This window comes from Prionailurus bengalensis, chromosome D4 (genome assembly GCF_016509475.1).
Source record: "Prionailurus bengalensis isolate Pbe53 chromosome D4, Fcat_Pben_1.1_paternal_pri, whole genome shotgun sequence".
NCBI lineage: Eukaryota > Metazoa > Chordata > Mammalia > Carnivora > Felidae > Prionailurus > Prionailurus bengalensis.
In genome coordinates this window covers 81,251,683-81,266,856 of record NC_057359.1, presented here as the reverse complement: position 1 = coordinate 81,266,856, position 15,174 = coordinate 81,251,683, and the positions used below count along the sequence as shown (strand labels likewise).

Here is a 15,174-nt window from a genome sequence, read left to right as displayed (position 1 = left end):
GGAAAGAGTGTTAACTGTGATCTCGGACAAAAGGTAACAATACTGAACAATGGAAGACATGGCATTTGCTGAGTCCCGCTCCACGCAATCTTCCTTGCTACGTGGGGACAGATGAGGGTGGGGGAGTTAGCATTTCAGTTAACTTAGCCCCTTTTTTTGTAGGACTCGCAGTCCTACAAAAAAAAGAAAGCTCTAGTTACAAAGCACAACAGTGAAAGAGCTATTACTCATCCTGTAGGCTTTAGATCTCATGTGTACGTATTAACACTCATAGCCGATTGCCTGGCACTGATCAGTACTGCAAACGGGGGTGCTATTTTAGCCAAAAGAGCATCGGAAGGAGGACTCCTGGTTTGAATGTTGCAAAATATGACGTTGATATTCTTGTGTGTGTGTGTGTGGGGGGGGTGGTTAAAGCTCAATGTGTGAAGTACGGTAAGAATGCAAGAGATTCAAGGACGTGGTGTTAGGAAGCAGGACAAGCTAGGGCTGGCGATCGGACGTGCTTTTGATTGGTGTGGTCATATACATTTGGAGGTGAGCTAAAGATTATTTCGCCAGTTCATTAGCAGGAAACCCTCAGTATTGAAACAAGTTTAGCTGGAAGGGGAGCTGGCTTAGTAATCAGGTGTTGCTTTCCAGGTGGGATCAGCTATGATGCCTTCTGGGATCTCAGTAGGAGACTGTGGGGAAGGGACGCTGGGAATTTGGACGTACATGTGTGTTCAGATCCTGGCTCCCTAGTGTGCAAACTGTGTGACCTGGGGGGATATGCCTAACCTGGTGAGTCCCACTTTTCCTCACCTGTGATGGAGGGGACTCTGATAGTGTTCACTTGGACCCTATAAGATTGGTAGCAGAGCGAGGGTCTGCCTGCGGGGGCCAGCGAATCACACCAGGCTTTGGGTGGGACTCTGCCGGGGTGAATGTGAGGCTGCTGTCAGAGGGGAGCAGGGAAGGACTGAGGGGCAGGAGACAGGCCCAGCCGCTGGGCACAGTGCTGTAGTTCAGATACCAGCCAAGTGGGTCAGGGACGAGCCTCAGTATGGAAGCTGGAGGATGATCAGGAGACCAGGACAGAATAATAAAAAATAAGGTAACGTGAAATGAAAAGTAGTGCTATAAAAAATAGTACTGGGTTAAATACGAATGCAAGGTGTTCTTTCCGTCTTGTAGGCGGGGATAGTGAATACAGACAGCTTAAGTAGCTTGGCCAAGGCTCAGCTCGGAAGCGGCCAAGCTGAGATTTGAACCCAGGTCTGTCTGACTCCCAAGCCCGTGCCCTCTGCTCGGCTGCTGCCCCCACAGACACTCAGATGCATGGACCTGGTGGTGGTAAAGGGGAGCTGCAGCCGGGACCCTCCTGTGTCCAAGGACCCTGAAGCCCCTAGGATGCAGCCTCGGGCCCAGCAAGCCTGGTCAGAGCCTGGTCAGGGAACTCGAGGGAGAAGGGGGAGCCTGGGGATACCAGGCAGGGCTGATGCCTGGCTGCTGAGCCGCTGTCCTCGAGTCCCCTCTCCCAGTGTTGAGGGGAGACCTGAGAGGAAAACGGACAGTCTCACGAAATGACTGGTTCCTTCGTACTAAGCAGGTTTTATAGTCCCAGGTGTATTCTAGAGTGGCTTTTTGATAGCTCACTAATGATGGATAGATTACGGCCCCCATAAAGTTGCCGTGCACTAAGAGTGGGATCCATTACGTTGCGTTGACAACAGGCTGGATCTGGGTAAAGCCCGTGGAGAGGCTCCTCTTTGCCTCTGAGTCTTTGTGATTGTGAGCGCCCGCTTCCTCGAGCTCATGTGGTGCTCTGTCCACCTCCCCGTACAGTGAGAGCATCTTCCAGAGGCAGGGAGGCTTGGGCCCAGGACTGCTGCTCCGGTTCTACCTTTTAGCTGGGTGACCGCAGGCTTCTTTAGTCTCCGGCCTCCATTTCCTCAGTCTCCCTAGAATGGAGGCTTGAAGATTGGCCAAGGCAATTTCACTTCCAAATTTATTATAATACCAAACAAATGTTATTATTCAGAATGAGGAGAGAACTTCTTTCCAGGTTTTCTTCTAAAAGACCTCTTCAGGGGCACCTGGTAGCTCAGTCGGCTGAGTGTCCGACTTCGGCTCAGGTCACGATCTCACGGTTTGTGGGTTTGAGCCCCACATCAGGCTCTGTGCTGACACCTCAGGGCCTGGAACCTGCTTCAGATTCTGTCTCCCTTTCTCTGTTCTTTCCCTGCTCCTGCTCTGTCTCTCAAAATAAATAAAAACGTTAAAAATAAGGAGAGAAAGAAAGAAAGAAAAAGAAAGAAAGAACGACCTCTTCAGGGGCGCCTGGGTGGCTCAGTTAAGCATGACTCTTGATTTCGGCTCAGATCATGATCTCATGGTTTATGGGTTCAAGCCTCACGTTGGGCTCAGCACCGACAGCTCGGAGCCTGCTTGGGATTCTTCCTCTCCCTGCCCCTCCCCCACTTGTGCTCTCTTTGTCTGTCTCTCAAAATAAATCAATAAACTTTAAAGAAAAATAAAATTTAAAAGACCTCTTCAGATGACTGAATCAAATATAGTGAAAAGCACTTTGGGTTAGAAACCTGGAGGTGTTGTGTTTCAGTTCCGGCTCTGCCACTAGCTGTGTGGCCTTGGGCAAGTCTCCAGTTTCTTTGTTTACAGAGTGTGTGTGTGTGTGTGTGTGTGTGTGTGTGTGCGCGTGCGCGTGCGTTCATGCACACACGGTGATGACTCCTTCCTGGGCCTGGCCAGACTGGGTGTGAAGATACAAGGCCGCTCCGTGGCTGTCTGGAATCACTCTTCTGACAGCAGCTGGCCCCAGCTAAAGCAAGACGAATCCTGCTTCTCTTGCCTATAACTTTGTATTCCTACAACTATCTCCTTCTATACTTTGCCTGTTAAACAAAAATTCCTGCGTGTTAACTGCTTTGAGTTTTCCCAAAGAATAGAGTTGTCACGGAAAGATCACAGACTTTTTGAATCTGATCAACTTGATTTCAAATAACTTTACTGTTTCTTAGCTGTGTGACTTTGGCCCTGGGACTCTACGTCTCTGAGCCTCTATTTCCCTGCAGCGTTGCCGTGAGAATTCAGTAGATCGTAGCTGCAAAGCACATAGCACAGGGTATGTGTTCCACAAATGGTAGTTTAGAGGAAACTTTTTTTACTTGTTAAAGTAATTTTGTTTCTACAGGAGAAGTTGGTTTATCTGGCAATCTGTCAGCCACATATCTGTTAACTAATATTCCTGCAGTTCACATATGTCATAGTAATCAAGCTTCTTGAGAGTATTTTGGAAAGTATTTATTGAGCTTCCACCCCGCTACATATGGGAATAGTGACTAGACTAAAGGCATGGTCTTCATCCTCAACAAGCTCATAATCAAGTGGGAGAGACAGAAGAATAAATAATAGTAATAGCCCACCGTGTTTGCCTGGCACTTCACATTCTTTAACTGGTGTAATCTTCACAACAGCCCTAAGGCAGAGGCACTCCTATTAGTCCCATTTTGCAGGTGAGCAAACTGAGACACAGAGAGGTACGAACATTGCTGAGGGTTACCCAGCTAGTAAGTAGCGGCAACACTGGGCTTTGTACCGCTGCTGGCTGTCGGCCGCAGCGTCCGTATTCTTAGCTTTCATAATGTACAGTTCTTAACTACATAACTGGAATACAAGAGAGCTCCAAACTTAAAGACACAGGTGATATTACAACCTGATAGAGATGTGCTGTAGAAAGTTTAGATGCCGCAGCCATGGGAGCACAGAGGACCAGAGTGGCCATTCTGTCTGGAGGGTGATAAGCCAGGAAAGGATGCTCAGAGGGAACCTGTGAGCTGGATCCTAGATGCTCAGTAGCGGCTCTGCCGGCAAAGAAGGGGAGGCGGATGGAAACGCTGTGAGGGTGTAGAGGAGAGAAAGTGGGACAGAGGGGAGGGAGGGGACAGAAATGAGGCAGCGGCTCTAGCAGGTGAGGGCTAGCCTGCCAGAGAAGGAGGGCCTTTTAAGCCATGCTAAGGGTTTACACGCGAGTGGTCCGATACCACTCCGTGGGAGTAATTAATGGCATTTCTTTTCGACTATTCAAGGAAACCCAGGATACTCATCAGTGATAAAACGAACAGAGTTTTTGTTTTTTGTTTTTTGTTTTTCAATTTGCACTTAAGTGTCTGGAACTGGAATGCTTCAAAAGCCAGGGAGTGGTGAAGTGGGTGAGCATGTAGTGGCAGGTACAGGTCCTTCCGTGGGGCCTGTGGTCTCCCCACTAGCCAGTGGGCTGAGAAGTGTACTGGGATACCCTTCCAAATATCTTCCAGTTCAAGATATTCCATGTCTGAGTTTAAAAACCTGAGTCATGAGCGTCACCCCAGCCAGACAGCAGTTCTTACTTTTGCTAATGCTGTGAAAGTCACTGCGAGAGTCGAGTGTGTATCTGTATGAGACAGCGGACAACGCGTCCAATTCCTATGAACAGTAAGGGGCTTGAGGAACGACGTTACGAAGTCTCATGTTGGCTCCGTGAATACCGGTCAGCGAGGGGAGCTCCCAGGTCCCCTTCCCACCCCAGCTCTCCTTCCTGCACTCCCTAAACCGTAGGCTGTGCTATCTCCCACACCACTGAAGCCGCCCCTCTCACCTTCACCTGCATCCAGTCACTGGGTGCCCTCGAACCCACCTCTGCCTCACTTCCCAGCCCAGCCCAGCCTGGGCCTTCAAGACTTTGACAGCCCCGAATCTTCCTGCGTCTGGTCTTGTTTTTTCCAAACCATCCTCCTCATGCAGATGACTGGTATGGGTGCCCACCACCCCCGGGTTGAAAATCCACCAGTGGCTTATGGGATCAAGTATAAATAGAAGACATTTTGTGATCTCCTCTGCTCCTCTAGCCTCTCGTCCCCAGGTGGGCTCATCTCCCCCCTTGAACTATCCCTGTGTAACTGGGCCCGTCATGGAGGCTGCAGCCATCATCCAGGGGCTTGATGGCCCCAGATGTATCTCCCGAGCTCCAGACAGACATTTCCGGGGGCCACAGAGCCTCTCCAGCTATGCGCCCTCTAACCTCCTCTGTCTGGATCGCCATCTCCGCCGGGCCTCCTGAGACCTCTGTCCTCCTCCCTTCCCTGGGAATACCACCACCATCACCTAGACATTCGGGAGCTGTCCTCATCCTCCTCTCTCCCTCACCTACTCACCCAGTTCTGTCGATTTCACCTCCAAAATATTCTCAAACCTGCCTTCTCCCCCTTCACCCCTCTGCCAGCCTCTGTTCAGGCTCTTCCTCTCTGCTCCTGACCTCTGCCCCCTCCACGCCATTTTCTGTGCAGCAGCCAGAGGGATGTTTCTAAGGACGCATCCAGTTTGGCTGTTTCCTTCTCAGAACCCTGCAGTGACTCTCCATTACTCCAAGACATTGTCCAGACTCCCTAAAATGAAGTTCAGGGTCCTTCCCTGTCAGGCCCCACCCCATGCCTAGCCGTGGTCTTTTTCCCTCACCTTCCTCACATCCTTCCCTCGTTCACTATAGATACGGGCTCTGGAACCCGCCTGTCTGTGTTTTTTTGTTTGTTTGTTTGTTTGTTTGTTTTTTTATTTTTTATTTTTTATTTATTTAAAAAAATTTTTTTTTTCAACGTTTATTTATTTTTTTGGGGACAGAGAGAGACAGAGCATGAACGGGGGAGGGGCAGAGAGAGAGGGAGACACAGAATCGGAAACAGGCTCCAGGCTCCGAGCCATCAGCCCAGAGCCTGACGCGGGGCTCGAACTCCCGGACCGCGAGATCGTGACCTGGCTGAAGTCGGACGCTTAACCGACTGCGCCACCCAGGCGCCCCCCGCCTGTCTGTGTTTAAATCCTGACTCCGTATCCTGTTGACTGTGTGACCTTTGGCAAGCTAATTAACATCTCTGGGGCCCCATTTCCTGAACCGTAAAATAGGGTTGTGGAGAATTAAGTGAGATGATAATGTAACGTGCTTGTGCTTAGAACAGCGCCTGACCCACGAGCACCTCACTGGTGCCATTTCCAGCACTCTGCCCCTTTCCCTGCTCTCTGTTCTGCAGCCGTGGGAACGGTTTGCGGTTGCCCAGACTGGTCTGTCTTTCCCCCGCTTTCGTTAAGACCCACCGCAGCAGGACGATAACCTGCACGGTTCTTCCTCTTGGTGTCACCTGTCTGCCTCCCACGCTGCCCCTTCCTGTCTGGCGCTGGGGACTGCCTCGTCCTCAGCTGACTCGGCGATCACCTTGAACACTGGGAGTAGGGATTTGGCCTGAGAGCGAGGCTCAGTCCGCGGAGGTTGGAAGGGGCCGGTCCCCGCACGCATGCGCTCTGTGACATCTGCTTGTCTTCCAGAAGCTGTTTTACCTGTGCCTGTGACACCAAGGGTCTCCGTTGCTAAGATTGAATGCAGACCCACCTGAGTGACAGAGGACCGCTCCAACCGGCTTCGACGTCCCTGGTGTTGCAGACACAGTGTTTCTTCAGCAACTGTCCTCTCAGCTGCCCTCGCTGCTAATGACGTTTTGTGGCTTAGTATTCCAGTTGCTGAATTTCTCGCTCAAAATATTTTAGCTTGCTTCCCCCAGATGCCCAGCCGACTTCCTCAAGTGCATCGTAAATCTCCAATCCAGATCTCCTGCTCTTGGAGATCTTCCCGCTGCACTCCTCACGGTGGCACAGCATAAACTGTCCGCTGATGAATGTCCCTTGTGTGTTTGTAACACAGCCTTCAACTCCGGTGATATCAAGATAAATCAATGTTCAGAACCTGTTAGATGGCAGAAGCCAGGGACCTTAGTGTGACCTCTTTATTTTATAGGTGAATACAACAAAGCCCAGGAGGTTAGGTGACTGTCTCAAGGTCACACCATCAGAAATGACCTGACTAAATTGGGGCTAGAAATCAGATTTTCTGCTTTTTTTTTTTTTTTTTTTACTTCAGTTTTCTTCCTAACTCACCAAAAAGCTATTTATTTGCGTGTTTTTATTAAAAATTTTTAGGGGCGCCTGGGTGGCGCAGTCGGTTAAGCGTCCGACTTCAGCCAGGTCACGATCTCGCGGTCCGTGAATTCGAGCCCCGCGTCAGGCTCTGGGCTGATGGCTCAGAGCCTGGAGCCTATTTCCGATTCTGTGTCTCCCTCTCTCTCTGCCCCTCCCCCGTTCATGCTCTGTCTCTCTCTGTCCCAAAAATAAATAAACGTTGAAAAAAAAAAATTTTTTAACTTAAAAAAACTGAGGTGCCTGGGTGGCTCAGTCGGTTGAGCGTCCGACTTTGGCTCAGGTCTTGATCTCATGGTTCGTGAGTTCAAGCCCCGCGTCGGGCTCTGTGCTGACAGCTCGGAACCTGGAGCCTGCTTCGGATTCTGTGTCTCCCTCTCTCTCTGCTCCTCCCCTGCTCATGCTCTGTCTGTCTCTGTCTCAAAAATAAATAAACGTTAAAAAAATTAAAAACAAAAACATTGCAGTGAAATATGCATAACATAAAATTTACCATCTTCACCATTTTTAAGCATATAGTTGAGTAGCATCATCTCCAGAACTCTTTTCCTCTCCCCACACTGAAACTCTGTGCCCACCGAACACTAACTCTCTACTTCTCCCTCCCCTCAGTCTCTGGTAACCACTCTACTCTGTATCTATGAATTCTGACTCCTCTAGGTACTTTATGTAAGGGTGACCGTTCAGTGTTTGTCCTTTTGTGTGATGGCTTATCTCCCTGAGCATAATGTCAGGGTTCATCCATGTTGTAGTAGATGTCAGAATTTCCTTCCTTTTTATGGCTGAATGATCTTCTATTGGACGGGAATAGCACAATTTGTCCATCCCCTCATCTGTTGATGGACACTCAGGTTTGGCTATTATGAGTCATGCTGATACGAACACGGATATACAAATATCGGTTCACCGAGAAGTATTCCTTGTACATTTAGATTTAGAGACCCTTGCTGCTACCCACCCTTGCCACACTCCTCTGTTTTTTTTTTCTCTTTTTTCCTAATGGAAAGTTTGGAAAATACAAAAAGGCACAATGAAGAGTATAGAAGTCATGGATTTTTTTTTTTTTGGTGATATATATTTACAGGATTTTATATTCATGCTGCCCATAATTTTAAAAGTTTTATACATCCTGAGAGAGAATTTTGACAGATAGTCCCATCTATGTGGTAGGGAGAACAACGTGGAATGTATTTAAGGAACCGAGAGCATGAACACGGACTATGACCTTGGCCAGCCCTAGTCTTTCAGAGAGGAGTTCATTCAAAGTATGATCTTACCGTAACAGTCTACTGAGGGAGCTCTTTGTGGTGGTGCTTCCTTAAGACCATTATTAGTAGAGCGGGTTACTGCTAAAAGTCAGAATTTTGAACTGGGGTCTTTTCCCAGTCACATTTCTCAGATATCCACTAGGGGGCAGTAAAAGACACATAAATTTTCCCTTAGGCCGGATGAGTAGCAAGCGGTCAGGCCACCACATCCTGTTTGCATCTCTTTCAACCACCCATGCGTAGTTACAAGATAATGGATTTCACGTCCAACAGCAGCCCTGGGTAAAACTGGAGATACCATCAGCTGTAGCCTACGTGCCGGTCTTCCTCGCGTTCAGGCTAACATCAATGCAGAAAACTTCATTCTCTAGGTTAGTCCCAGATTGTATTTTTCTTTAATTCACATTGGTTCAGCGATTCTCAAGCTAAGGGAACATCAGAATCACTCGTCATGCTTTTTCCAAAATACACATGCCCAGGTCTCATCCCAGATCTATTAAATCAGACTCTCTCTCGGGCTGAGGCCTAGTTATAGACTGTATTTTTATTCCGGTCCTCGAGTTCACTAAGAACCAGTGCATTAGCTCTTGACTCTAATAACCGGAGGGAAAGGGCCACCCTTGAGTAAAACCTCGGAGGAGAGTGAATATGAATTCTGGAAAATCTCTTTCCCTTTTAAAAATAGAAGTCACTGAAGGATCTGGTGGCTATGGGAACCCCACTTGGAAGAGCTATGAGGCTTTCCCATAGACTGTGCCTCTATCGTTAGAAGCTAGGAACCTGAGAGAAGTTCTGGAACTGGGGAAGTCCTGGCAAACTCAGCATCTGTGGTTACAGCTCCAAGAAGGCCGCGCTCGGGGGCCAGCCCCCTTATTGTACAGCCAGAGTTCAGATCCCAACTGTCTGCCACATGAAGAGAACCTTCCCTATAGTATTCGGGAGAAAGAGGCCTTTAGTTTTATGTTGTAGAGGTAAATTGGCATAGAGAACCTGAGGTGAGGTCAGACAGCCTCCATCTCCTCGGAACCATCCCACCAGCCAGTTAGGTCAGCTTCCCAGTTTGAATTATGGGAGGACTGGATGGCATTGATCTCTGAGGATCCTTCCAGTTCTAAAATTTCAATGATCCCATTAGTATTAATAATCATGATTTGTATGGTCCTATTCTGGCAAAGAGCAGAAGAAATATTCAGTAATGCAATGAATGACAGAGACTATTGACCACGTAGTTTAATTTATTTAAGGCATATACACTGAATTCAAAGGAGAAAATATTGCTCCCGATAATATATTGAACTGTTAGTATCTTTGGCATAGTAAAAGCTTTCCAGAGGGAAAAATTATCCATCGCTGCAAACTTGACATTTTTCACTTCCTGATCCATAACTGCCATTTCTCCAGCATGCTTATATTTACTGTGAAGGGCCAAATGTATGAATGCTTTGGATGAATATTAAATAACTACATAAACGTCAAGGTCACAGTTGCAAGAAAGGCTCAGTGGAGGGCCCTGGGAGGCTTGCATTGATCTCTCGTGAACTTCCATTCTCGAATCCTGCTGACAAGGGGAAACAATTGATGTGGACGATTATTAAGGTTTTAAGTGTTTCTCCATTGTTAAAGATCTTTTACAAGCCCGGAGTAACCGATAGTGCCCAAGGAATTGGCAAAAGCTTCACTTAGAAATATAGGCTGGCCAGAGAGATAAGTACAACCCAGAGTGCAGATGTCCTGGGCTGAGCTTACACAGCAAAGGTGGAGGGCTGGGGCGAGCCCAGTGCTGGGGCCCGCCACCTCCTCGGCCCCCCCAGGCTCGGCTCTGAGTTACAGAGTTCAGAATGGAAGGCCTGCTCTGGGGTCCGGCACATCACAAGCTGCAGAGAAACCGGCTGCCCCTTTCACATCCACCCCCGCGTTTCCTCCAGCTCCCCTCCCCCAGCACGCCATTCAGTCCACAGCTGCACAGAGGACCTGACAAGTGTCCGGGGGAATTGGGTGCATATGAATTATGCAGACCTGCAGATCCAGACTGACTGTCTGGACTGGTCAAGTGCCCTGGATAATTATGTGAATGTCCTGCTGACCTGGAGATGGGAAGACAGCGGACATTATGGATGGCAGAATCTAGTTTCAAAAAGATCTCCACAGACTGGAGGAGGATGGGCCCAGTCTACCAGATGAACTGAGTAATAGATATAAATGATGGCATGAACATTTCCCCGCACGAGCTCCCCGTTCGGTCTTAGGCTCGGCCCTTTGCACATTTTAGTTTATTTCTTTACCGCGAGCCAGTGAGGGTAGGTTTGTAGATCTCCATTTTGAAGAGGAAGAAACAGAGACATGGCAGGGTAGAGGAAGGTGCAGGTGCTGTAGAGTCCTTGATCGAGATTCCAATCCCACTTCTACCCCTCAGCTGACAAATCACTTCATCCTTAACAGTTAGGAATAGCTAGGCTTCGTGGCTGCCTTTCACGAGTCAGGTTCGGTGTGCTTAGACCTTTGCGTTCATTATCTCATTTATTCTTCAGTGCAATCTTGCTGCTCTGTTACAGACTGAGGGAGTCACAGAGAACTTAAGTAACTCGCCCGAGGTCACGCAGTAAGCAGCAGGGCCAGGATCGAGCCCAGGCAGTCAGATTCCAGTGCCCACACTCTTAACAACTGCTGTGCCCTCTCTGCTTCCTATGTTGTAAAAAGAGAATCCTATTCTCTGTAAGGGGTAAACTCGGTAACTAATGTGCAGTGCCTAGTGGAGTTCTCTGGCACGTAATAGGCACTCATAAATGGTGTCAGCCATCCTCCTCCTTCTCCTCCTCCTCCTCGTCATCTCCCTTTTCCTCCTTACCATCAGCATAGCACCATGAGTTACATGACTTGTCTGGGGTTAGACTTCATAACTGACAAAGACCCTGGATTTGAACCTAGCTCCTGTGACTTCAGATCTGCCTGACTCTCAGTCCCCCTTCTGGAGGACAAGGCCGAGGGCAGTCCTTAGGTCACTATCTTGGTACCTAGTACAGTATTATCTCCCTGGTGCTCAGTGAGTGCTCACAGAGGCAGGGCTCACTTTGTCACTCATTCACGAAACATTTGCTGAGGTCTTGCTCTGACTTGGGGGTCCAGAATATAATGCAGCCATTCTTTTTTCCCCCACCAGGTTCGAATGGTGAAAGACGGTGACCCATCCTGGAAGCCCACTTTTATTGTGAAACCTGATGGTGGTTGTCAGGGTGATGGAATCTACCTCATTAAAGACCCCAGTGACATCCGCCTGGCAGGGACCCTTCAGAGCAGGCCAGCGGTGGTCCAGGAGTACATCTGCAAACCTCTTCTTATCGACAAACTCAAGTTTGATATTCGTCTGTATGTCTTACTCAAGTCCTTAGACCCCTTAGAGATTTATATAGCCAAAGACGGACTCTCGAGATTTTGCACGGAGCCATATCAGGAGCCCAACCCCAAAAATCTGCACCACATCTTTATGCACTTAACCAACTACTCGCTGAACATCCATAGTGGTAACTTTGTCCATTCGGACAGTACTAGCACGGGCAGCAAACGGACTTTTTCTAGCATTCTTTGTAGGTTGTCTTCCAAAGGTGTTGACATCAAGAAGGTCTGGTCTGATATCATCTCCTTGGTGATTAAGACTGTCATTGCCCTGACTCCAGAGCTCAAGGTTTTCTACCAGTCGGACATCCCTGCAGGGAGGCCGGGGCCCACATGCTTCCAGGTAACCCTCGCCTGTCTCCACCTGAGTTCCCAACCTTGATGGGGCCTTTGGAGGGCTCCCAGCTTCCTGCGAGATGAGGGGTGGGGCGGCATGGCCAGAGGCCGGCAGGGGTGGGTGCCTGTGTGGTCTTTGGGGTTAAACCTGGGTCCAACTTTCTATTTGCCAGCTGTGTGACTTGAGGCAAGTTATTTCCCTTCTCTCACCTGTAAGACGAGACTACCCCCCTTAAAGGACTCTTGTAAGAATTAAATGAAATAACATACATAAAGCACAGTGCTTGCCGCTCGTTTATTCATTCTCCCTTCTAGCACGTTTTACCACCTGCCTAGTAGGGGCCAGGCCCTGTCGCAGGTACTGGGGAGACAGTAAGTCAGGTCTCCACTGGCCGAGGCATAGAATTTACTAATATGAGAGACACATGGTTTACGAAGCACCTGGTATAAAGTGTCACGAGTGCTAGAGTAGAGTAAGAAATGTACTGGGCACCGTGACATTGTGGGGCCATCTAACGTCCTCTAGGTGAGAGTGAGGGTGGTCTGGGAAGGCTTCGCAGGAGCGGAAATTGGATGGAGCGGGAGATTTCTGGATTGGGCTGGGGGAGACGGTGTTCCGGGGGCAACCAGGCAATTCAAGGAACTGAAAGAGGTTCAGTGTGGTTGGCGGGTGGGGTTTGAGGCAGAGCTTGGAGGGAGACGAGGGAAGAGGAGGCCGGGCAGGTCGGTAGTGGCCGAGTCGTGGAAGGCTGAGGGGGCCCCCCAGAGGGTGGTCGCGGGGACTGGCATGCTCAGGTTCGCACGTTACAAAGAAGAAACCAAAGGCAGAGGGGAGAGTGGATTGGGCAAGGCTGGGAGCAGAGGCTGATGAACCGATGGCTTTCATACAAGCAAGAGGTGGTGTTCACTAGGATGAGGAAGGTCTCGGTGTGGGTGGAGAGAATAGGTCTGAGAGCCATTCTGGAAGTGGAAGGGCTGGGCTGGAGATGGGGTGGGGGGAGTGTGGTGGTGAGGGAGCAGCGGAGAGCCAACACGGACTCCCAGGAGCTCAGGCACTCGGATGGATGGATACAAACCTCAGGAAGGGGACCGGGCTTGTGTGGGAAAGGTCAGGAGTTGGACTTGACCATGCCCTTGAAGTGCCCGTGTGACATCCAAGTGGAGAGGTTGAGTGGACAGTCGGACATTTGGGCCTGGAGTTCAGGAGCGAGAGGCCGGGGCTGGGCTGGGAAGTCATCAGCATTCAGTGACTCAGGCCACGTGAGGCTGCAGGGAGGTGGGGCCTCAGAAGATCTCCGTGGGCACCACCATTCAGGCAAGGGAGAGGCGGCTCGGGTGGGGGGACCAGCAAAGGAGGTCAACAAGAAGGGGCTTGAGACGTAGAAGGCATATCAGGAGGGGAGGCACCCTAAGTGCCAAGGAAGGCGCGCCTGGAGAAGGAGCGGGCAGGGAACGGCAGCGGCGAATGCTGAGCTGTCACACGGGACCAGAACTGAAAGTGCCCACTGAGCTTCGCGGTCTTCAGGGGAGTGACGGGGCAGGGGCCACGGTGTGGTGGGCTGAGCCCAGGTGGGGGCGGGGAGCGGGAGTGACAGCAGAGGGTTTGCTCAGGGCATCTGTCTGTGAAGTGGGTGTCGGGGAAGCTGGAGTCCAGGCGCTCAGGAGACACACAGGTTCCCACCACCAGATAAATCAGAATGGGGAGCAGATAGCAAGACCCTCTGGGACCCTGTCCATCTAATCTTTAGAATTACTTGTGGCAATCGACGTATAAATAGAATACACAGAACATGTGTGTAAGCTACGGAGCAGCACAACAGAATGGTCATCCCAAACGCACCCCCCGCCCCTCCCCGCCCCGTTCAAGATTGCCAACTACTGTGCTTGTCCCGATCCCATTTTCCTACCCACCCCCGGGCTCACGTTATCCGGAATTTTATGCGTATCATCCCCTTGTTTTTAAAAATCCTTTTGTGATGCACAAATGTATCCCTGAACAGTATATTGTTTCATTTTGCTTGGTTTTGAGATTTATAAAAACGCTGCTATAAAGTATACAGTCTTTTTCAACATTCTCTTCCACTGCGTGTTGAGGTGGGGTGTTGGGGCTGTTTCCTGTGTATTGCTGTAGATGCCAGTGTAAATACACACTATTTGTCTGGGCTGTTCCTCGTCCTCCGTCTAAGGCGGGAGAGCAGCGGGTGGTGTGGAGCAAGGAGAGGAGACGCAGTGGGGCAGCGTTCTCTAACGGATGGGCTGTTAATTCAATAGCAAGAGAGGGGGCTGGTCCCCAGGTGCAGGTGCCAAACAGAGAGGCCAAACAGAGGGCCCCTGGGGCTGGGCACTGGTCAGCAGGGTTTCCAGGCAGACTGGTGGGACCCTTTGGAGGGCAATTCAGGCAGTGATCAGTTCCAGGAGGGGATGGCTGTCATCTGAAGATCTGTCCTTAGGCACTTGGACCTCAGGCTTTGAGTCCCAGGTGGGATGCCCAGCTCAGCCATCCGGTAGGCAGCTTAACGCATTAGAAAGGGTAAGTGGGCAGGATTTAGAGATAGGAATAGAGAAAACGCGTCTTATCCCAAGCCATGAGAAGATTGGGGGCAGGAGATAGTTGCAACGTGGAGGCATCCAGGGGTCATCCCGGGGGACCATGTGGTCACATCTGTTTGACGGTGACAGCTATTCCAGGAGTATCATGTGGGCCAGCATGCACAGCCAAGCCACACGGCCCTGGCACAGTGAGCGTGCAGCGGGGAGGGGCCAGGGTGGTTGTTCGCTGCCTATCCTGCTGTGGACAGGACGCACAGGGCAGTCATTGGGGTGGAACCAGGGGCCCACGCTGTGGGGAATGGGAGGGCAGACAGGGAGGGAGCCACTGGTTTGGACAGATCACGTCTAGCAAACGGAACCACAGCCCCCATATCTGTTTTCCATTGCTTGACCACACTAAATGCTTCCAGACCTGGGGGCCAGGGGATGAACCCTGGGCTGGAAGTAACATTCCAAAGGAGCAGCTCTTCCTCTTTCCAGCCGTGTGACCTTGGGCAAGCTTCTTCACCACCCTGGGCCGCTGTCTCCCTGTCCGAATCGAATCGCCTACACTCACCTCCCCACCTGCCTTCTTAGGGGTAGCGTGAAGTATTATAGGTGAAAAACTTCGACAAGGCGTAAAGTGTTAGGT

At 50.1% G+C, this 15,174-nt stretch overlaps 1 protein-coding gene across 5 annotated transcripts in view; it reads left to right on the top strand.

Moving 5' to 3' along the window:
• Positions 1-15,174, top strand: part of TTLL11 (tubulin tyrosine ligase like 11) — a 243,536-nt gene that overhangs the window by 88,046 nt on the left and 140,316 nt on the right. For all 5 annotated transcript variants that reach the window (XM_043565834.1, XM_043565835.1, XM_043565837.1 and 2 more), the window contains one exon: positions 11,425-12,000. In XM_043565834.1, coding sequence (XP_043421769.1) covers positions 11,425-12,000 — 576 coding nt within the window. The remainder of the gene's footprint in view (positions 1-11,424; positions 12,001-15,174) is intronic.